Source organism: Lissotriton helveticus, chromosome 11 (assembly GCF_964261635.1).
Source record: "Lissotriton helveticus chromosome 11, aLisHel1.1, whole genome shotgun sequence".
NCBI classification, from domain to species: Eukaryota; Metazoa; Chordata; class Amphibia; order Caudata; family Salamandridae; genus Lissotriton; species Lissotriton helveticus.
The window spans coordinates 1110504659-1110527741 of record NC_136072.1 but is presented as its reverse complement, the minus strand read 5'-3'; the positions used below and the strand labels follow the sequence as shown (position 1 = coordinate 1110527741).

Below are 23083 nucleotides of genomic sequence, written 5' to 3'. Positions count from 1 at the left end.
TCCTTTTATTAGTAAAAACTTAGCTGGGGGATCGAACTGCATAGTTATAGTGTGTAATTACTTATTTATTTTCTTGCTAAAATAATGTTTACTTGTTTCTGAATATATTAGTATTGAAACGTGGTATACAACTTAAAGCATTTCCTTGGTTTATGATAAATTATTCACCTTTAAAAGTACATATTATAATATACCTTTGACATGGTAGCACAATTTTAAACTTTAAAATGTTGTGAAGTTGTAGATTAGGGTGATAACTGACAGCAATGGGCTACAATTATATTTCCTAAAATATATGCTATAAATATAGTAGTTGTGAAAAATAAGTTAACTCACATTTGTGATACAATTCTTAGCACCATTAATTAATTCCGTGTAGTAGCAACCAAGAAATAAACAAAAGAAACCACCACTCGGTGTTCAGTGATGTTAAAACTGGTTACCACGGTAACATAAAATTGCGGCAGATGACGTGTGCTCACTGACAAAGCAAACGTGAGATTTGTGTGGTGAAGTCAGTTGAATATGTGAGCTTGATCGTATTCACCCACAACGTTCGGAGAGCGTTCGTGCATATCAGGATGTTTGAACAATGCCACCGCTTGTGGAATGCCAAGCCATTCTCAAAGGTAAACAAAGTTATTTCCAAATACAATTGAATGTGTGCAGAGATTGTATATTTTAAACGCACGAACTTCCAAAGTGGCTACAAATATCTTCTAAAGTACCTTGCCATATATATATTTCAGACCTCCTCCTTCATCATGAAAATAATATCTTTCACAGTTTTCAAAAGCCAGAACTTAGTGTACTCACTGCCCCGCTTTTCGCACACAATTTCACTATAGGAAATAGTGAGCGATAAAGTAGAATGGTAATTATAAATAAAATACTGTCGCTGGTGCCACCAAAACACTGCAGATAACGAAGCATAAATGTGCAATACAGCCGCTAGTGCCATCAAAACACTGTACATTAGAAATTCTTGTCCATTTCAATAAAGTAAGTAGTTTTGATATATTAACATTGTCAATCATGTTATTACTGCATTAATAATTAAAGTTAATGTTTGTAGATATAAGAACAACCCCCGCTGGTGCAATCAGAGCACAGATTTAACTACTGCCGCTGGTGCTACCAAAACACCAAATATACGATGTATATATTAATTAATTTAACCTTTAAGTAGTATTTAATGCTTGAAGTCCAGTAAGATATTACTTGAAGATGCAAAAGTTATATTAATTGAATAAAAAAAATCCAATAAATTGTCCGTGGATTCAAAATTAATTTTGTAACTGTGCTGGGTATGTTGACTAGAATAGTTCTTTACCTCGTTGCCATTGTTGTAAATAAAGTAAGATAATCCAAGTATTTCAAGTTGTATTATTCCAGCACAGCAACATCAAGCCATCCTTTAACAGCTCCAGGTGCAACTCGGCCAAAGATGACAAATCCAGTACAATCTAAAACATGCAGAATCTAGAATGTCAATGGAAAATAAACACTTCACATGCTAGAGCTGGCCAAACCCAGATGATGTCATATAACAAAGGAAAGAGAAGAAAGATAGAGATGAAGAAAAGATGTAACAGCATCGCTCTCTCCCTTTCACAGAAAGTGTTGGATAAATCAGACATTGCCTTTATGTTGTGTTGGTCAATCAGACCCACCAGCAAGTGGCCAGTGCAGCTCTCCACATAGTTGCTTCATTATTCATGTAGGAGTACTGCTAAGCGGTCCACTGGAGATTACGTCAATTACAAAAAAGACATCTCAATGCTCGCCAAGTACAGGTACATAGGACAATGCCGTCCCTATAGCTATGCATCAGTACCAGGTCGCTGAGGTAAAAGCCATGTGACAGTGTTCTCAATTAACCAATTTTTCAAGTATTCAGTGTCCTACCTTCATTTAGGAGACTGCTTAAAACCTGGCTATTCACTCAGGCCCACGTGTAACTTCTGATGGCCCTGGCATCTGATAGTTAAGCGCCATGAAACCTCTGGGTGTACGTGCGCTCTATAAAAGATTGTTAACATAACATAACTTAACATTCACCCATTAAAACGTCTCTGATTCATATAATACTGTCCATTCATCAAGTATCCGTCATCTCTCCACCCACCTCTTTTTCATATTCAATTATTAGCTCATCACCCACTCATCAAGAAACATTACCAGTTCATTTATGCATTTCAGTTTTCTAAAACACGAGTGGGTCATCCATGAATGAGGCATTTCTCCTCATTTTATCCAACCGTTCATGCTTCTCTCGCTCACACGGTGTAATCACCTCATCCATCCACCCTTCAAGCATTCAATCTCCTTTCATTCAGTCATTTATCTATCTGTTATTCGTGTAATACAACTGACTGTTATACCCAGTCATGCATAAAGTATTCATAAGTTCATTTGTTCATGTATTCACTCATTTGGCCATCTGTAATACCTAATGCACAATTCGTTCATCCACAAATTCATCTATAATAATTCTTTCATTCATCCATACGTTTCCCTTTGTTACCTAACGGCTAGAGCGGTGGACCTCAGAGTTGAGAAGCTTTGTGACACTTTTGCATCACTTTTCCCATGGTAATAATGACGCAAAAGGGGCGAAAGGGGCTTGTAAATAAGGCCCTGGGCCTTTGCAAGGAGGCTCAACATCCTGTGGCTCTGGGCCGGTCATTTAATCTCTCCTTGCCTAACATAAATGAATGTGTCCATCTGTAAGCAAGTAAGCAACTGGTGCTCATGTAAACTGCTCTAATACCTTCGGGTCTAGTTCGCGCTATATAACCCCCCTCCTCGCCCTCACACCCCCCATCAAAAATATATATATATATAATGTGTTTGGGGTCATCCATGAAATCAAGAAATATTAATCATGCATTTGTTCATTATATAATTGTCTAAATTACACAGTCACCTTATCCGTCTGTCCCTCTCGTGTCCATCTTCCACTCATTAAGCCGTTTGTGTACCACAGTCCGCTCACCCTTTCAGACATAAAATGCCCAGCTCTGCATTATTCTCCGACTCCTCGAACCACCTACTTAGTATCTTACACTGTTGGCTGTACCTGAAAGAACTGCATAGAGCCGGTGTGTTGGCATCGCTCGTCATGCCAAGACCTATGTCAATCCGGCAACAATTTGCTTTGATTTTGAGAACAAATTGTCTTTCATCGCAGGTGGGCGTGGTCTCACGTGTTGTGCCGGGCAGTTGCTAATTACTACTATTAACACCAATTTTTTTCATTTATTTATTTAATGTGATTTTATATAGCGTGAACTTTACCGGAAGGTGTCAGAGCGCTTTACAACCAGTTGCAAAACATAAGGACTAAGGATTACATGCAGAAAAAATTGCAAATGTACAAGATGTAACGCCACACAAAGAAGAGACTAGTGATTAGAGTTCTCTAAATACATAGGTAAGGGTTACGAATGGATATACTCTAAGAGTCACATAGGAATGGTAGAGAGTACAAAGGTCTACTGCATATACTAGTGATTAGAGTTATCTCTATATACATAGATATAGAAATAGATTTTCTCAAGTCAAGGGGAGAGGGGTTGGCCTAACGGCTAAGGCACTCGACCTCGGACCTGGAGATCTGGGTTCGAGTCTCGGTAACGACGCCAATAACCCCCTGTGATTCTGGGCAAATCACTTAATCTCCCCGTGCCTAAAAAAAAAAAAAATGAAAGTGTGTCCTCATGTAACGTAACTGGTGCTATGTAAAGCGCTCTGATAACTAATTCGGTTCGGTTCTAGTTCGCGCTATATAAAACTCCCCAAAAACAAAAAGACCCAAAAAACAGGAGAGCAGAGTTCCATTAAGTGGGGTAGGAGGGGGGACGCAGTCACAACACCGTGGGAGGGATATAAGGGTACGGAGAAAAGGCAAATCAGAAAAAGGAAGAAACATTTAAGGATTGTCAAGGGGGACATGAGGGAAAAGTGGAAAGGACGAGGAATGGACAAGATGGCAGGTCAGGGTCCAGAGAAAAGAGGCCGTGGACAGCAGAAAAATGGCGGCCAGGACAAAAGGAAAAAAAAATCTTAAAGAAGTCCATGAGAGTGACCCAGTGAGTATGGATTAGAGTGCCAGGAGAGGTCCGGGGGTACATAGTTCAGAAATCAAAGTCAGGAAGCGCTCTCCCAAGTACAGGCTCATGGCCTGCATTTTGCAGTGGTAGCTCCCGGCGCTGGAGCTGCTGTTCTGGCTGTAGGGCGAGCTGTAGAGGGAGCCCTGGCTGGGCAAGTAGTTGAGGGACAAGGAGGGAGGGATGCCAGTCCTGGGTGCGGCGAGGAGCGGGGTCATGATGTTATCCACGCTGAAGCCCTGGCCGTGGTGCTGCGACTGCTGCTGCTGCTGGCGGCGGTCGGGGCCCTCCAGGCTGAGGGAGCGGCCCGAGGGGCTGCCGCTTGACATGCTGCTGCTACTGTCCGGGCTCTCGAATTTGGGCAGGGGGTGCAGCGCCGGGGAGGCAGCCTCTCGAGGGCGACGGGGCGACATTCTCTGTCTTGATGTCCTGGATGCGCAACATGGTGGAAGGTGTCTCCAGTCTTAGGATGACTTTGTGTGCTACTGCGACCGGTGTTTGCAACCGAAAACTCTAATTTCGGGGCCAGCTACACAAGTTAGGGCAGAGATATTATGCCCAAGCGTCTCCAACCAAATTTCGGCGCAGGACCCGCTCTCTATTCTGCAGTCAAAGGTCCAGACAAAGGGTCGTTGGAAAGCCAAGAAGAGCAAATTAACGACGGTTCGCCAACACACTCGACCGAACAACAGGACAAACTTACAAAACGTCAACGAAAAAGAGCGAGGAAGGCCCGGCCCAAACAAAAGAAAAAACTCATCTGTGTTCCGGATCACATCTTCCCAATGTTCAGAAAGAGACAAAGCCAAGACCCAGAAAAATCAAGGGACAGGCTCAAAAACTCAGCCATTTTCCAGGACCAACAAGACCCGGAAAGGGTAAGCTTTTCCTTTGAGAACTCCGCAAAGATGGAAGAATCACAAAAATTAGAAGCAAAGGCCCCTCATGGGCCAACAAAACCCAAACAACTAACAGTAGACAAAATTAAACCCAGACGTAACTTCAAGGACACTCCTCGAAAACGATCTGATGTAGACAATGTCCCACAGGCCAGGGATAAAGACAAGGACATACACACCATCAGTAGCAATCTACATCCAACTTTTTCACCACTTCAACCAAAAGAGGTAGAGGAAACAAGTAACAAGGAAAAAAAGCCCCTGAGGAAAAACGCAAGCTTGCCTGTAAGAGAACAAATAACGACTCAACGTGACCATGACCTAAAAGCATTAAAGATCACGACCAATGCAATAGGTAGAAGAGTTATAACAAAGCAAGATCTCAACGAACACGCGCAAATAGTTCAAGGTACAGGAATTAGGTTCGGGATGCAAACTGTAACTGGAATGGAAAAGCCACCTGCCACCGTAACAGAAAGCGATTCTAAATCTAGGCCTACCAGTACGAAAAACATTTCAAAATCAGAAACAGACAATACAAGAGTAATACCAGATGAAATCGAACCAATAGTTACATTTATTCCAGAGTTTGAAACATTGGGAAAACACGACATCCTCAATCGAGGAAACATCTTAAAATTGATCAAGGAAATTCCAGCACTTAAGGGAATTGTCTCCCAAGATATGGAAGTAGTAGAGTTTCAGCATAACAGAGCAAGGCCAGGAATAGAAAACTCAGTTACTACTTGGAAATCGAAAGAGATAGCAGCACAAATCTATGCACACAAAGAAACATTCAAGAACTGGGGAATTAAAATAATTCAACACAAACAACCGAAATATCCTTATCCCCTATATAACAGCTCGGATAATCAAAAATACAAGGAGCCCCAAAGGCCCCAAACAAAATCGTGTTTATACTCAGCTCGAGCAACCTCCCCAGAAAAAGGAATAGTAACAAAAACTACACAGAAAAATCAGCCACTTACTTATCGGGTTCACAGCAGTAACCAAGACTGGTCTTGGATCCCAACCGCACTAAATGAAAAGAGCTCCTAGAACTAACAATGCAAACACATCCAGAAAACATGCAACCGGCAGACAAAATGACACAACACCAGGAGACCAAATTAAAATATGTTCTTGGAATGTGCATGGTTTTAACTCTCTAGAGCAGGATCACGAAACTCTAACTTTTTTTGACAACTCAGACATAATACTCTTGCAAGAAACATGGAATTTAACACAATTAGGAATTCTGGGTTTCTCGGATTATCATATACTTGCAGAAAAACACGCCAAATACGGTCACCCTCGTGGTGGTTTATCAATCCTCATCTCTCAGAAATACAACTGGACCCAAGAAACAATGGACCTTGGATTAAATTGGGTACAAGCAATAAAAATAACAATACAGCCTCCGCAACAACTGCTAATACTAAATATTTACATACATCCAGACCAGAAAACAAAAATGGATAAACTGGAAACATTACTAACCCTTATCAAAACTTTACAAAAAACAAATAAACAAAGCTCCATGATAATTTCAGGAGGCTTTAATCAAAACGTACTTACCACAAATACGTTAAGTTTGCATAGAGTAAAAAGGGCAGCAGTTGCAACCACCCAACACATTCGAAGGAACATAGAAAAAATGGGCCTAACAATACTAAAGAGCAACAAACCGTGCATCACCTACGCGAGCAGCAGTGTTAAATCAGTACTGGACTTCACACTGGTATCAACGAACCTAACAACTGCAATTGTGGATTACACAATAGCTCAGCGTCCTGAAAGTGACCACTTTCCGCAAATTCTCAGGCTTGACATCATTGTCCCCATAGCCAAGAGAATGAGACAACTAATTCAAGAAACAGAGAAATGTAACTTACGGAAATTGAAATGGAGGGGCGAGGAAACTCAAAACATTATGATCACGGCCACCACTTTCATGCACCAACATGGGAGTTTTGTCAACGGCGAGCCAATAAAAACTTGGGAAAATTTATTAGAGGTACTAATGGAAAACCACTCTGCCCACCCGAGAAGAAACAAAGACCACACAAGAAAACCAGTGCCCTGGTTTAACAAGGACTTAAAACAAGAAAAAAAGAAATTAGCCAGAGCCCAGCGATTGGCAGTAAAGAGCCAACACACAAACATCGCAGACCTTAGAATCTTGAGAAAGGAATACCGAAAAAAACTGTGGGCAGCTAAAGGTCAACACAAAGAACAAGTATGGACAAAGCTACTGATCTCGACAAAAAAAGCATCCCCCAGAGAGTTCTGGGCAATTATAAACAAAATAAACATGGGACCCACACTACAATAGGACCCCGGGATCAGCAACATGGAATGGGAGACATATGTGAAAGATCTTTATTTAAAAAAAGAACCCCAAATAACCAGAAAAAAAGAACAATGGAGACTAATGGAGGACGAGGACTCTAGTTTATATCCACACGACATTGTCATAACAGAATCAAACCCTACCCAAGAAGAACCAAAGATAACACACGCACAAATAAAAAGACTAATACAGAAATTAAAATCAGAGGGGGCCCCGGGGCCAAACGGCATTCCAACAGCAGTCTATAAATCAGACACGGACTTCTGGGCCAACCTCCTATCCACACTTTTTAATGCCATCTTAAAAAAAGGAACGCTTCCGGAAACTTGGAGAAGAAACATCATCCATCCAATTCACAAGAAAGGGGACCGGAAAGAGCCTGGAAACTACCGCTTAATTTCCTTAATTGATGTTGAAGCCAAATTGTATGCATCTTGCCTGTTGAAAGAGCTGCAGGATTGGGAAACCTTAAGGAAAATAATCCCAAGGTTTCAAATCGGATTCAGAACAGGGATGGGGACAACTACCAATCTGGTCACCCTTTGCTTAATAACAGACAAGGCCAAAAAAAGGAAACAGAACCTATATGCCTGTTTCGTCGATATAAAATCAGCCTTCGACCATGTTAGCAGGCCCAGGCTGTGGAGCAAGCTAAGAGAGTGGAAGATGCCGGAATACCTAATAAATGCAATATCTACACTATACAGTGACACATGGGCCAGGGTTAAACAAGGAAACGGTTGCAGCCTGACCAACAAAATCGAAACGCAGGACGGACTTAAACAAGGCTGCGTCCTTGCTCCAAGCCTCTTTAATTTATATCTCGCTGATATCGGAAGAAAAATTGAGGTAATAGAAAGCCACGCACCAAAACTAGGAAACGTTCCCGTTCCCATAATGCAGTATGCCGACGATATTGTCTTACTTAGTAAAACACCAGTCGGGCTGCAACGCCTACTGAACACGCTGGTTACGTACCTATCAGAGGAAAACCTGGAGTTGAATAAAAACAAAACTAAAGTGCTGCGAATCACGGAGGGAAAGAAACTTAAATATACATGGACAATCAACAAATCTCCACTCGAAGAACAGGATTCGTACAAATATCTGGGGATGACCATCGAGAGCGGTAACAAAAAAAATAAGCACATTCAGGTACTAAGAGGAAAAGCGCAATCACTAATATATGCATATAAACAATTGCACAAGACAGTGGGCGGTCCAAACTACACCCACTTATTAAAAGTCATGGCCGCCCAGATTATTTCAACCTTGTCTTATGGTCTAATTGGATGGCTCGGGAGCGAATCATCAATTTTAAACAGCTTACAAAACAAAATATATAAAGTGGTGTTTGGGTTGCCAAAAGGAGCATCAGCAGCCCAAGTTCGACTAGAATTTGGTTTACAAAATCAAGTAATTAGGTCAAATTCTACATTCGTAAAACTTTGTTACAAGCTCCGTCTCGCACCAGGTGACTCCTGGGATAAAATGTGCTGGGAGGATATATACTTCCAAATAAACCAGCCGAGTACCAACCATTGGGGAGAATTCCTTAACCAGAGCTTGTCAACCCTTGGACTCCACGAGGTGTGGAACAAAAACATTGACCACAAGCAGTTTTGCAAAATTACAAATGGATTAGCAAAAAAGATCTCCTTGCTTACAGACAAAAAAACCCTAAGCAAACGGAGACACGCCTGGACAGTAATTAACACATATTCCACCCAAAAACCGCAAGGTTTTCTAGCTCAACACTACTGTCAATATTTAAAAAAAACTCACATAGCGTACCGTATGGGCTCGCACTTTACAAAAGACTTAATGCCTTCCTGGAAACGCAAAACAGATAGTGCCAACTGCAGACTATGTGGAGACAAGAACGAAACAGTGGCCCACATATTATGTGTATGTCCTACACTGCAAGGCCTAAGAATAAGATATCTTCGGGGAATTTTCAACACACTGAAAATCCGGACCTGCAGACAGGCGGTTATACGGTGGCTAAGCGGCGTTTCCCCCATTCTTACATGTCGTGGAATCAAGTTCATGTCCATGGCACTAAAACAGATACAAGAAAAGGAACAGGCAAATGAATTTATAAAGACTAAAGCAAAATAATTGGACTCAATACCTTTGAATGAGGCCCGTGACATACCGTAAAGACTATTGTTAGATAATCATTAGACTTAATGACAATTTTTAAACTTGTATTTTAAATTTTGTTGACGTACATTTCTTACTGCTTGTAAAGATTGTAAAGATTTTAAATAATCATACAATAAAAACACTACTACTACTACTACTATTCTGGAGTGGAGTGCTGCAAAGGTCACCCCCGTAGCCTGGAGAGCAGGGTCGGCACGGAGCTTCAGCTCCAGGCGCATTTGAGGGCAATTTTGGCTGCCATGTTAAAGTCAGGCATTAAGGATGAAGTGCGCCGCAGACTCCACCGCCTCCACAAAAACCCCGAGCGCACTTCGCGGGGCTCACCACTGCAATTCTCAAGATGCGGAGGTGTCCGTAGAGTCTGTAGCTGCGACGTTGCTCAGAGGGCTCAAGCCGTCTGATGTTGCTCAGAGGGGTCGGGCCGTCTCTCGTCACGGGCGGGCTCCATCCGCCATTTTTGCCCTCGCGGGATCCAGTGGTACTCCTTTTATAGACCTTGCTAGGAAGTAATCTTGTTTCAGGTGTGCGCCGTCCGGGTCTTATGCACTCGGCTCCCACAGGAAGGGAGGTTCTTCAGTGTAGTTCAGGGCGAACACACGGGAGCGGCAGGCCGCGCAAAGCACTATCCGTGGTGCTGAACAGGATACAAGCTGATGTGGACGACATAGCGGGCGCCCCAGGCCTGGTAGTCTATCCATGGTGCTGAACTGAGCATGGAGCCCACAGTACCTCGTGCCAGGCCAGCTCTACTGTGCACGAGCCCACAGAGACGAAACAGCTGAACCTTGGTAAGGGCGGCTCTGGACTGGAGCAAGAAGTCAGAGCTGCCGGCCACAGTAATCTGCAAGCTGCCCATGATGCTGAAGTGAGCTTGAAGCCCCCAGTACCCTGGGCTAGGCCGGCTCTGTTGTGTACAAGCCTCCTGAGGCGAAACAAGAAGCTGCAAGCAACGATGAACCATTTAAGAGCGGCTCTGGAGCAAGCAGTGAGAGCTGCAAGTCACAGCAAGTTGTCCATGCTTCTGAACTGAGTTTGAAGACCACAGTACACCAGGGCAGGCCGGCTCTGCAGGCGCACGAGCCCCAGAGACGAAACAAAAGGACCTGCAAGCAAAGATGAACCATGGGTAAGGGCGGCTCTGGAGCAATCAAAGAGAGCTGCAGACACAGCAAGCTGTCCACGGTGCTGAGATGCTCTGCAGACACCCCTTGGGCATGATCAATGGGAGCTACATGACACAATGAACCTTGGCCATTCTGGTGAAGCCGCCCCAGGGCACCCATGACCACCCTGTGCTGGCCAGGCAGCCCCCATTACGCTCTCACTTTCATTGCAACTCTACGCATGTTTTACCGGTTTCTGCATTGTATGGGCCAGTGACTGCATTGCGGGCAGGGCATGCTGATGAAAACAAGTGCTCAGATCACAGCATGCAAAAGATTATGTGCGCTCCTAGGGCAGCAGGTACCGCATAGGTAATTTAAAGTTCCTTCACCAGCAGACAGGCTGTGTGTTTTAAAAACACAAGAGAAGTATTAGCTCCGAAACATGCCAACTAAATATTTGACTGCCAAGTTCACGTACAAAAGACTCTGGGGCAGACTTACAAGCCCCTTGCGCCACGTTTGCGTCATTTTTAACGTGGGAATAATGACGTAAGGGAGGCGCAAGGGGCTTGTCAATAAGTCGTGCATTTTCATAACGTAGTCGTTGTCATTTCTGCAGTACCGGCACTCAAATACTTCCATACTCTCCCCGTGCGAAACATTTTTTTCTACATCTTTTTAATGGAAGCAATGTCCCTTTGTAGCCGCGTTGCCCTGGGGGAGGGAGGGTGTGAGCACCGGAGTGGCTGAGTTCCTTAATTCTAAAATGGATGCCACTGCATTCCATGAATAGATGCAACCAGCCATTCACATCACCTTGCACCATAACAGGCCCGGTATTGTGGTACCAGAAGGGCCTAAGGGAGGAAATTCTCCCTGGGTCAATCAGAAGGCCCAATTTTTTTAAAATGATGGTCCTGTTTAAATACAAATTTCTCAAAAGGATGAATGGTATTACACAAAATAATGAAAAACACGCTTGCTTAGTAAAGTTCGAACCTTTTCCCAAATATGATGCAATTCGTTGAGTCATTTTTTCGCAGCTGCTTTAACTCTTTACCATGGGAATTAACAGGGGAAATTAATGTTTGTGATCTCCCTAATTCCTTGGCCTCTGCTTGACAGATCAGATCACCCCAAAACTTTCCAGGAAGCAGCCAAACTTCATGAACAGCATGGGGGTTGGCCACCCAGTGCGGGGTAGTTCTGGCCTTGAGTGGAGGAGGGTTGGTTCAAATATTTCGCAATAAAATATTTCTGTACATTAAAAAACGTGAATTCACTGAAGAAAGCAAAGGTTCAAGTGGAGTTAAAAGTGAGGAGAGTAGTACAATATTACCTTATTGTAAAAAAAACAAAAAACACACTTACAAATTCAGTGCAAATGCATTACTGTTTAAAATCCCAAAAAAATGAAAATTTGCCAGTTATAATTAACTGACATACGTTTAACTTGCATTGCTGTGATGCACTGCGTATGGCCTAACATATTACATATGATGTCAATAGTTGTGCAAATTATACTCATATACTCCATATTAACGTTTGCTTTTCAGTGGAAAAAAAATATATCACATATATTTATACACTATACTCCTCATAGAAAACTCCACCGCTTTAACCCAAATATCTAAGTTAAAATCTTACTAACTTCATCATGTATAAATCCACTTTAACCTAAGTAGATTATCATATAGCAAACAGAATATATCAGCAGTTAGGAAAGCAAAAAAGAAGCATATTTGTTTTCATAATTCGGAAACAAACATTGTATTTGAGTCAAAACAAATCAACACACGTTTACTTAGTGATACGCAAATGATAAATATTCACTGAAACCCAATTTTCCTTAAATTATCATTTGTGTTCTATATAGTTCTATCAGTAAAACTATATGTCTATGCAAATCTAGTGGCCATTTTAATTGAAGATTTGCTCCCTTTAAATGACACAAATAGCACTCTCCTGTTGAATTAATTTGTGTGAAGTTAGGATTTCTCACAAGTCCTTTGACCACAGTGATGTAACATTCTGGTCAGCACGCCTACTCTGGAAATTGTTCAAGCATCACTGGAGCTCAACTATGTCCCTAAGTCCAGTTTAAAAACAGACATTTGCACAGATTCAGGTGAACCTTCCAGTAATTTTCGGAAGTTTTACCTTCATGAAGCCATTTCAACAGAGAATGTGCTCACTCAACGTAATTATACACAATCGTCCCTACTATTTACACAGACAGATTGAGAAAAATGGATGTGGTCCAGTGCTTAGTTTGAGCTGGTGGTTGCCAATAGGTGACCTCGGCACTTAGTTTCCAGAACAGCACTTATTTTTTTCGGTCCAGACATTTCCTGAGAGCAGAGCAGAGAAAAACAAACAATAGGGAAAGGAGAGGAAGAGAAGGATGGAAAAAAAATCACAGAGGGAGAAAGCAGAAATCTGCAAGAGTGAGCTACAGGGATGGGAAGTGTCTGGCAGTGGATCAAAGAGGACTCGGGTGGATTGAAGACTACGCATCCTTGGTATTTGGTGCGCTGATATTTAATAGTACTCGCCGTGGGCTTCTGAGCAGAGCTTTAAACAATGGAACTCATACTTTTACAAATTAGGCACTGATGTGGCATAACAGCCAGCGCTACCAACTTTGGATCTGTGGAACCAGGTTTGAGTCCCAACATTGGCTGTGGGCAAATCACTTAATCTCCCATTCTTAAATTAAATCTGACCTTCTGTACTGTAATTTGGTGCTCAAGTAAATCCCTTCAATGCCTTTGAGCAATGTTCTAAAACTAGAGAGAGAGAGAGAAGAGATATTCTAAAAAATGCACTACTGGGACTCCATTAATCTCAAAATTGGATATGAGGTCTTACTGCCATACTCTGCTGAGGGAAAGGTTTTTCAAATTTGCTAAAATTGCTGGTATCAGCACTAAGAAATACAAAAAAACTTGTGATTTTAATGAACAGATGCCACAAGACAGTACCACACTCTGAAAAGTGTTCCAGCTCCAGTGCAGTTCACCATCTGACACTTTTATAGACAGATCCATATCTTGGCCACAGTCCAATATTGGCATATCAAAGGGCTTGTTTATGGTCTTGACAATTAAAAACAATTCCTGTTAAAGAGAGAAACACTCAATCAATCAATCAGCATTTCTAAAGTCCAGCAATATCACCTCTAGGCATCTCTGAGGGGTAGACTGTGTCTCAGTCAAAAAGCCAGGTCTTGAGTTTCTTTCTGAAGTCCGACAGGGAGGGTGCTGTTCTGAGGTGGAGTGGCATAGCCATTCCGGGTCTTGGTGGTGATGTAGGAGAAGCCACATCTTTGGCTGTGACAGATGTGGGGGGTGCACAAGGGCAAGGGATGAGGAGCGCATGTGTCTTGTGGATAGATGGTAGCTCAGTCGATGGTTGAGGTAGGATGGCCCTTGGTAGTGTAGAGTTTTGTAGGCATGATTGAGGATCTTAAACTGGCATCTTTTCTGGATGGGGAGCAAGTGGAGGCTTCTGAGGTGGGGGTGATGTAGGTCCATTTGAATATGTCCAAGATGAGTCTGGCTGCAGCATTCTGTATGGTCTGCAGTCTTATGAGGAGTAGGGTGTACACACCGGCATAGAGAGTGTTGCTGTAGTTGAGGTGGTTGGTGATGAGGGCTTGTGTGATGGTCTTTCTGGTGGTAACTGGTATCTATCTGAAGATTCTGCAGAGCATGCGGAGGGTGTGGAAGCGGGAAGAGGTGACTGCATTGACTTAAAGTTTCATGGTCAGTTCAGTCTTGAGGATGATGCCTAGGTTGTGTACATAGTCTGTCTGTGTGGGTGTTGTTCTGAGTTCTGCTAGCCACCAACTGTGGTCCCATACAGATGTGTTCTTTTCAAAGATCAGTACTTCCACCTTGTAGTTTTTGAGTTTGAGGTAGTTGTCCCTCTTGCAGTTGGCTAATTTAGTCATAGCAGAAATTGGTTTTGGCACTGGCGGCGTACTGGGAGAGCAAGACAATTAGTTGAGTGCTGTCTGAGTTGAAGATCATGTTGAGGCTGTGGGATCTGATGACGTCTGCGAGGGGGGTTATGTAGATGTTGAACATTAAGGGGATAAGGGATGACCCTTGGGGTATGCCACATATGATGTCCGAGTTTGGAGGTGAAGGAAGGCAGTTGGATGCTCTTTATGCATCCTGTGAGGAAAGAGGGGATCCACTTAAGGATATTGTGTTTCATGCTAATGTTGGAGAGTCTTTTGTTGAGGGTTTGGTGGGAGACTGCGTCAAATGCAGCAGAGAGGTTGAGGAGGATCAGGACCACAGTTTCTCCGCAGTTGAGGAGAGTTTTTATGTCGTCTGTGGCAGTGATCAGCATGGTCTCTATGCTTTGGTTGGCACAGAATCCTGATTGAGCGATGCAGAGAAGGTGGGTTTGTTTTAGGTTATTGATGACCTGTAGGTTGATGGCTTTCTCAAGTACTTTGGCCGGGTTGAGGAGCAGGAAGATCAGTCGATAACTTTCAACATTGATGGGGTGGTGGAGGGTTTCTTGAGGAGGGGTCTGACCTTGGTATGTTTCCGTTCGACATGGAAGGCTGCTGTGGAGATGCAGGTGTTGATGATGCTGGTGAGTTCCGTGCTGATAGGGTTAATTCTGAGGTTGAAATGATGGTGGGGGCAGGGGACTGTGGGCACCCGCGAATGTATTGAGGATATGATGGCTGTGATGGTCTGAGTGGTGAGCAGAGACCATGTGGTGATTATTCGGCTGGTTTGCTCTGTATGGTTGAGATTTTTTAGGTTAAGAGCAGTGGGTTTGGAGGTGAAATTTTTGTGGATGGCAGCAAGCTTGCCAAGGAAGTTGTCCAAGAGGGTGTCGCAGAGTTCTTGGGAGCAGTGGATGGTGTTCTTTGTAGCTCCTGGGATGGAAAATTCTTTGACAATTTTAAAAAGTTCCTTTGTGTGGTTGGCTGCAGTGTCGATATGGGCTGTGATGGCTGCTTTCTTAGCTTGGCACAAACATGTTAAGAGTATGCTAATTCAGCAATTCAAAGAATTATGAAAATATGTCCACTATTCCATTAAAAAAAATGTCCCTGATGTCTGTTAAAGCTAGGTGGGTAACTATAAATTGTTGTTCCAAAGATTGGTTGGCGGTTCTAAAAAAGGTTGGAGAGCACTGCTTTAGACTGAGCCATAACACCATTATGAGCTCCTCTGGGTGAGTTGGCAACCTATCAGTATGGCACATTACAGAGACTGACCCCTGGGTCACTTAACTTGTAGAAAACCTGTCACGTCCCATAATATAAGAAGCACCTGTCTAGGTTTTTCCCTGTAGCACTTTTTGCTTACTCCTAGATAATAGCACACTTGTAGTATCCTGGCATTCCGAGTTTCCATTTCCTTGTGTAGTTGTAAGTGATGGTATCTTAACATACTTTTTCAAATCAAGTTAAAGTACTGGCTGGACGTTGCATTATTGGGAAAACTTTGGTGCTCAGTGATCTGCATCCACAATAAGCCAATGCACTGGCCATCGGTGGCAAATGTACTTAACCTCTTCATTTAAGGCCTAGTAGCCCTAGTATGCCTTCTGTCTCCTGAATCAGGTTCCACACCATCTCTTTTGGTGCCTTCTCTAACACTTCTCTCAATGCTCTCCCTTCAGCACTCTTCTCATTCAAAAGCCTGATTCTAATTTTCTCTAATTATTGGTCCACAAATTACTAGCTTTTTGCTGTCACCCACCATAATATTCATCAAGCATAATGAATTTAAATAGAAATTTAATTTTAGAGCAACATTTTGCGATTGAACAACGTTGACCCTCATCTTGAAATATATGTCACCATCAGCCCTCTACTCCCTCACACACTGCACGCTCAGATGTAGGGCTTTTCCACAGCCATTTTATTGAGTTTTGTGTGCCATCATTAGCCATGTTTCCCTTTCTTTTGCAGTAGCACTTTACATCCTACAATTTGTGGTTTGCCTAGGCCTGGGAGTAATTTTAAGTACACCGGAGTAGTAAAAGTAATTTCTGTAATTCTGTGTTACTCTCTGACACATAATTACTGATAATAATGCAATTACACTTGCTCACGTAATTAAATTATTTTTGGAGACAAAAATCCTACTGTGAGAGTACATTTAGTGAGTGACTTTTCTTGCTGCTGTTTATGTTTTGCTGTATTTTGCACTAACAAACTAGATCTACAGCCTGGGAAAAAATCCTACCCCATGTGCATATTTACCGTGCGCGAACAGCTGCTCGTCCTGCTATCCGTGTTCATTTGCATTTAGCTCTATTTCAAAGCACAAAATGTATCTTCACATTCATTTTTGACATAAGGGCATTTTTACACTAAGAAAACAGAACTAAATTCAGAATGACTCTTCTTGTGTAATTCTGCGTAATCTGTGGAATTGTTAGGTAATTCCGCATGATTATGATACATGGAATTACGAGATTTATGCCCACCCCTAGTTTTGCCTTTCTCGTTCAAGTATGTGTTTCAAGTCCCAGCAAATAATTGTTATCTAAAAATTCAAGGCTGGAAGAGAGAGTCATTAAAAAATGTCTCTAGTATGGGTGCTGCTAAGTCTATATTGCCACGGAATCTAGAAAAACAAAGGCGGAGCTGTATTCTAGAGGATGATTTAGAAAATATTTCATGTTAAAGTGCCCTAAAGTGAATAGACCTACTACATACCTAATCTTTGGCTCAGATTAATGCAGTTCAAGTTAACTTTGAAGAGTGATGTATCCACAGGGCTATGAGACAGGGACTTTCCTTGTTGCAGCTCCTGTTTGCCCTGGCTATGGAGCCACTTGCGTGTCTAATACAGAGTAAGGAGCAGGACTACGGTATAACTCTCTTTCATAAGACACATATAATGTCATAAAATGATCTGCTGCTGATGCTCTGCATTCTTGCTGGACCCTAATGTCAGTCTACAAAAAGTAATGACAATGCTGTCTGAATTTTCTAACTAGATCCTTTAAGTTCTTGGGTGTAACAATATTCCACAAACACAATGATCTACTAGTGGTAGCCTAGAAAGACTACCAATGTCACTGCTGGGGAGGGTCACAATAGAGTAACTGATTCTTCTTCCTAAGTTCTTCTATTATTTTTTGGCACTCATCGTAATTATTAAAGGACCTTCTTCAAGGAGCAATATATTCACTCTTGTTGGATCTTATGTTTGGGCAGAAAGAGACTTGCAAATGATAACCCTAAAAGACCACTTGAAAGGCCTGGACTGGGTGGGAAACATCCATTACAATGCAGTCATTACATCGCACTACTTTTACAACGCAGCTGTTACAACGCAACTGCCATTACATCGCTTGCCATTACAATGCATGCCATTACAACGCATGTCACTACATCTCATGTCATTACAATGCATACCATTACAACGCATGTCATTACAAAGTATTATAAGGTAATAGAGATTTTTTAGTTTTAGGGTGGGTATGGGGTTTGGGGTAGATGGGAATAGTAATTTTTACACCTACAATATCCAACACTTCCCTACTGTTGCACTAATTAGAGTGGGAATAGTAATTTTTACCCCTACACTATCCAACACTTGCCCTACTGTTACCCTAAAAGTATTATACGTTGTAATGGTATGCGTTATAATGGTATGCATTGTAATGGAATGCGTTGTAATGGTAGTTTTTACAAATGTGTTGTAATGGCATGCATTGAAAAATTATGCGATGAAATGATAGTTGGAGCGTAAAAAACGCTTTGTAAAAGCATGCATTGAAATTGTTTGCGTTGTAACGTCATATATTCAGACTGGGCTCCCACAACTTCGGGACATATTATTTGGCCGCCCAACTGCAAGGACGATTGAGATGGTAATCTGTTACTACAGATCCTGAAGGAGAAAATTTAAAAATCTTTGTAAGTGGTGCCGCACTTGTGTAGATCATAATGAGTAAGATCAAATGAAATAACAAACATTCCAGATTGCTACAAATGACCAATTTCTGTTGGCATAGTTACCTAAAGCGATTGAACACAAAGTTGCTATTTTTGCCAAAGATCTCCCTATGGTGCCTCCCATTCTTTAAGAAAGTTGTTAAAACAGATAATAAAAACCCATGGTCAGAACACAAACTTGAATATGTTAAAGACACATTTGATCCAAGTATGTGTCAATTCAGTAACATACAATGCTCTGTTAAATGCTACTAGAATAACCTGGTGTGAAGAGGCAAATGAACCACCAAAGTTGTACGTTTAGAAACCACTTTCACACATGGACTACAGCAAGGTGTAATGATGGCCGTAAAATAAACCTCTAGTACCTACAGATTCACACAATTCAATGATCTGCATCAGACTTAGCCTGGTGGCAAGGGGCAGTAAAAACATAAAGATGCCCACTTCGCCATGGGAGATGACTCCTATGGCAAATGGGCCATTGCCTTTTTTTGTTTTGAAAAAGAAAGTTCTGCTTCATGAATTTTATTTTGAAAGCAAAATAAATATAAGTGTGACATATTGATGGAGCCGTGCATCAAACTTAAATAAGCATTGACAGGAACAGCTGTGATGGCGGGTTCCTGACAATGCTCAAGAATAGATTTTTATATTTGGCAGGCAAGGACTTTACCAGGACATTTTACTCTGGTACCCTGATGTCATCTGCCAAAAAGATATCAGGCCCTTACTTATCCCCAGTGACCATAATAATAATAAATGGCTAAGAGATATCCTGATAACCCATATCTCTGTCCAAGGTGCGAGGAAGCAAACGCTGACATCTTTCACATACTGTTGGTTATCCAGGTCTTGTTCTCGCCACACACAAATTGGCAATAAATAAACAATAAATAAATAAGGCACAGAGAAGCAAGGACAGTAAAGGGAGTGTAGAAGGCTGATCACTGATGATATCTATGATGCTATTGCTGCCTTTTGTTTATCAGATAACTTTTTTCTTTTTGGGTTTCCAGGTTTAGGAATGAACATTCACATGCAGTACCTGTCTGAAGTTGCCCCCAGAAAACTGCGTGGATTCACCACTGCCTCATGCTCTTTTTTTGTGACATTTGGAAAATTGTGCGGTCAAATTTTAGGGCTAAGGTGAGCATTAGTGCATGTTTTGTCTTATTTGACCCAAAAGTGTGCTGAATTGTCTTTCTTCTTGTCTTGCATCTCTAGAAGGGAACACTGATTCTTTTTTACTATACCCTGTTCACCACTTTTTTCAGTTTAACATTTTTTAATTTCTAATTGCACTATACTGTTCTTCCTTTCATATGTGATGGTATCTACAAGCAGTTTAATACTTATTTTGCAGGGTGTTGTATGCAACTGCCAAATAGTTGATTTGTAAAAATTAAAAATAGATCACTGGGGGTATATCTGACTTGCATTTCTTTCATAACATATTTGCATGTAAATGTAAATGTGAATGTGGGATACTTTTAAAGCGCACTGTTACTCTACCCGAGTGTCCTGGCGCTGTAGACCACGTCCTGGTTTTCCCTGTGAGATGGACCCTTTCTGGGTACCTCCAGGGTGAAACCAGGCATCCCCGGTGGGCCATTGTAGAGATGAGGCAAGCTTAATGCCCAGAGTTACCGAGTGTGTTCCCTGGTTAGAGTAGGCACTGAGGCGAGAATTATCGAGTCCGTTGACCCTGGTCCAAGACCCTGCCGCGTCAGGAATTGAAACCAGGCATCCCCGGGGGGCCATTGTAGAGATGAGGCAAGCTTAATGCCCAGAGTTACCGAGTGTGTTCCCTGGTTAGAGTCGGCACTGAGGCGAGAATTATCGAGTCCGTTGACCCTGGTCCAAGACCCTGCCGCGTCAGGAATTGAACCCTGGTCACGGGCCGATCTCTGCTTACAGGTCTGCCGCCTCTAACCAGTGAGCCACACCTCTCCATGTCTTCCTAATGTCTCGAAAGACTTGATGGCTTTATGTACAGAAGTATCAATGTCGCAGAAAGTATGGCCCTCATGAACAAACAATTCAATTTATGGAATCCTAAATAGCTACAAATAATGATTTAGAATTAGCAATTCCTCAAATGGAATGAACTAAATGAATTTGTTTGAAGTGGTCGCATTTTGCGCACCGACTTATAACAAACCTACTGGTATTTTGAGAACAGACCTATGTATTAATAGTTTTTTTCTCAAAATACCAATTCATAGTGGGTCGCAATTCAGACTACCTCATTAATTTCCAAGAGATAGGTCGTTCTGTGTGACCCACTGCCTTTGGGTCAAGACTGATTTGCATATGGCCAGGTCTAAACTGGGGTGGCATGGTGAGCAAAAGAATTATGGGTTTATCCCATATCTCTTGACCGGGGGGGGGGGTGAATGTAATGATTTCTTCTGCATTCCATCATCAATTGTGTGTCTTTTGCTTAAAAAAGAAAAATGGCACACCTGTTTTGTGAACAGGCAGTAGCAGTGGTGTCATGAGCCACTGCCTGTTCATAAAAACCTGATTTTGCAAACATTCACAAAGGGAAAGGGGCCGTCTGGGGATCAGTCCCCATTAGCTAAAGGCTTACCACATCCTGTGAGTAGGTGATAAAATATTAATGTTCTGTAACTGGATTTGGTTGCAAAATAATAATACATAACTTAAAGATTAGATATCTGGAAGGGATGCCGCTTCCAAATACCAAATCTCTATTTATTCTAAATCGGGAAATTGTACACGTCTCTTTAAAGTTTCCAAAGGAGTCAGACAGGGCTGCGTACTGGCCTCTTTTCTCTTCTCCCTATATACAAACGGAGTAGAGAAGGCGCTAATAGTGGCTACTAGGGACGGTCCCCTTTATGAAAATCAAATGCTACCGATTTTGTCCTATGCAGACGATGCAGTTTTAATTGCAAGAACGGGGATAGGACTACAAAGGCCTATAACAGCGTATGTCTCTTTTATGGGATCATTACAGTTAAAAGTAAATAAATCTAAGTCCTTTATAATCATAGATGGGGGCACTAAAAGAGATGAATTCCCGTATTTCAATGCAGATGCAGGAAAAATTGAGGTTGTAGACTCTTTCCCCTATCTAGGTATTCTTTTTGATAAAGATTTGTCATGGGCAAAATTGATGGAAGGTAGGAGGATTGTGATGGAGAGGGGCATTACTGCCGTAAAATCATTTGCAAAGAAATTGGGCACCAAACCCCCTACTGCCAATAAAACACATATATCAGCCCAGAGTAAAAACGCCCGTGACTTATGGAGCTGGGGTTTGGGGCACGGTTGCAGCCACACCCCTACAAATCATTGAAAATAATTTCTTCAAATCTGTAGTGAGCCTCCCTCTCTCCTTTATGAATCTGATCTTACACACAAAACTAACCCTCCCTTACATATCAGATTACATAAAACTAGCCCCACTCCTCCTATGGCATTCCATTTGGAGGAGTGACAAATTACCTCTGACTCAAATGATAAACGCCGACTCACGACCGACGCTGATGACACCTACACCGCCACCGAACACCTCCACTACCAGATCCACACCGACCGAAAGACGACCATCAGAGGAACCCTCCTCCACAGACCCCCGGAACCACGCACACAATTCTGCGAAGACATCACGGACTTCATCAGCCCACACGCCCTCCCCTCCGCCGACTACATCCTCCTAGGGGACCTCAACTTCCACCTGGAGAACAACAAGGACCGCAACACCGTCACCCTGCTGGACAACCTCGCCAACCTCGGACTCAAGCAACTGGTCAACACCCCCACCCACTAAGCCGGCCACACGCTCGACCCCGTCTTTTCATCCAGCAAGCACATCGCCTTCAGCCACTCCACTGGACTTCACTGGACCGACCACAGCTGGGTCCACTTCAGCTTCAGAAAAACCACCACCCACCACCACCCGAAAGAGGTTCCTCACAGGAGCTGGAGCAAGATCACCGCCGACCAGCTCACCGCCTCCCTCAGCCAGAACCCACCTGCCAGCACACCGGACCCCAACGAAGCAGCCCGCAACTTCACGCAATGGCTGACCGCCTGCGCCGACGACCTCGCACCACTGAAGAATCCCCCCAGCAAACCCGGAAGCAAGAAGGCCCCCTGGTTCACCGACGAACTCAAGGACTCCAAGAAGACCTGCCGCTTCCTCGAGAAAGCCTGGCTCCTCGACCGGACCACTGACAACATGACCGCCCTCAAACACGCGACCCGCAAGCACCACCAGCTCATCCGCACCACCAAGAAGAAATCACTGAAGGATCGACTGGACAACAACGCCCACGACAGCAAGGAACTCTTCAGCAACATCAAGGAGTTCTCCAACCCCAGAACCAGCAACAACGACATCACCCCTTCACAAGATCTCTGCGACTCCCTCGCCTCGTTCTTCCACCGCAAGATTGCCGACATCCACAACAGCTTCGGCACACCATCCTCACGCCCAACCGTCGAACCAACGCACCCCA

The 23083-nt window shown here is 42.8% G+C and overlaps 1 protein-coding gene across 2 annotated transcripts in view; it reads left to right on the top strand.

The window, feature by feature from the left end:
- The window catches only part of LOC144792661 (solute carrier family 2, facilitated glucose transporter member 11-like), a 504197-nt gene that overhangs the window by 142424 nt on the left and 338690 nt on the right, over window positions 1-23083 (top strand). For both annotated transcript variants that reach the window (XM_078667808.1, XM_078667807.1), the window contains exon 5: window positions 19610-19739. In XM_078667808.1, coding sequence (XP_078523934.1) covers window positions 19610-19739 — 130 coding nt within the window. The remainder of the gene's footprint in view (window positions 1-19609; window positions 19740-23083) is intronic.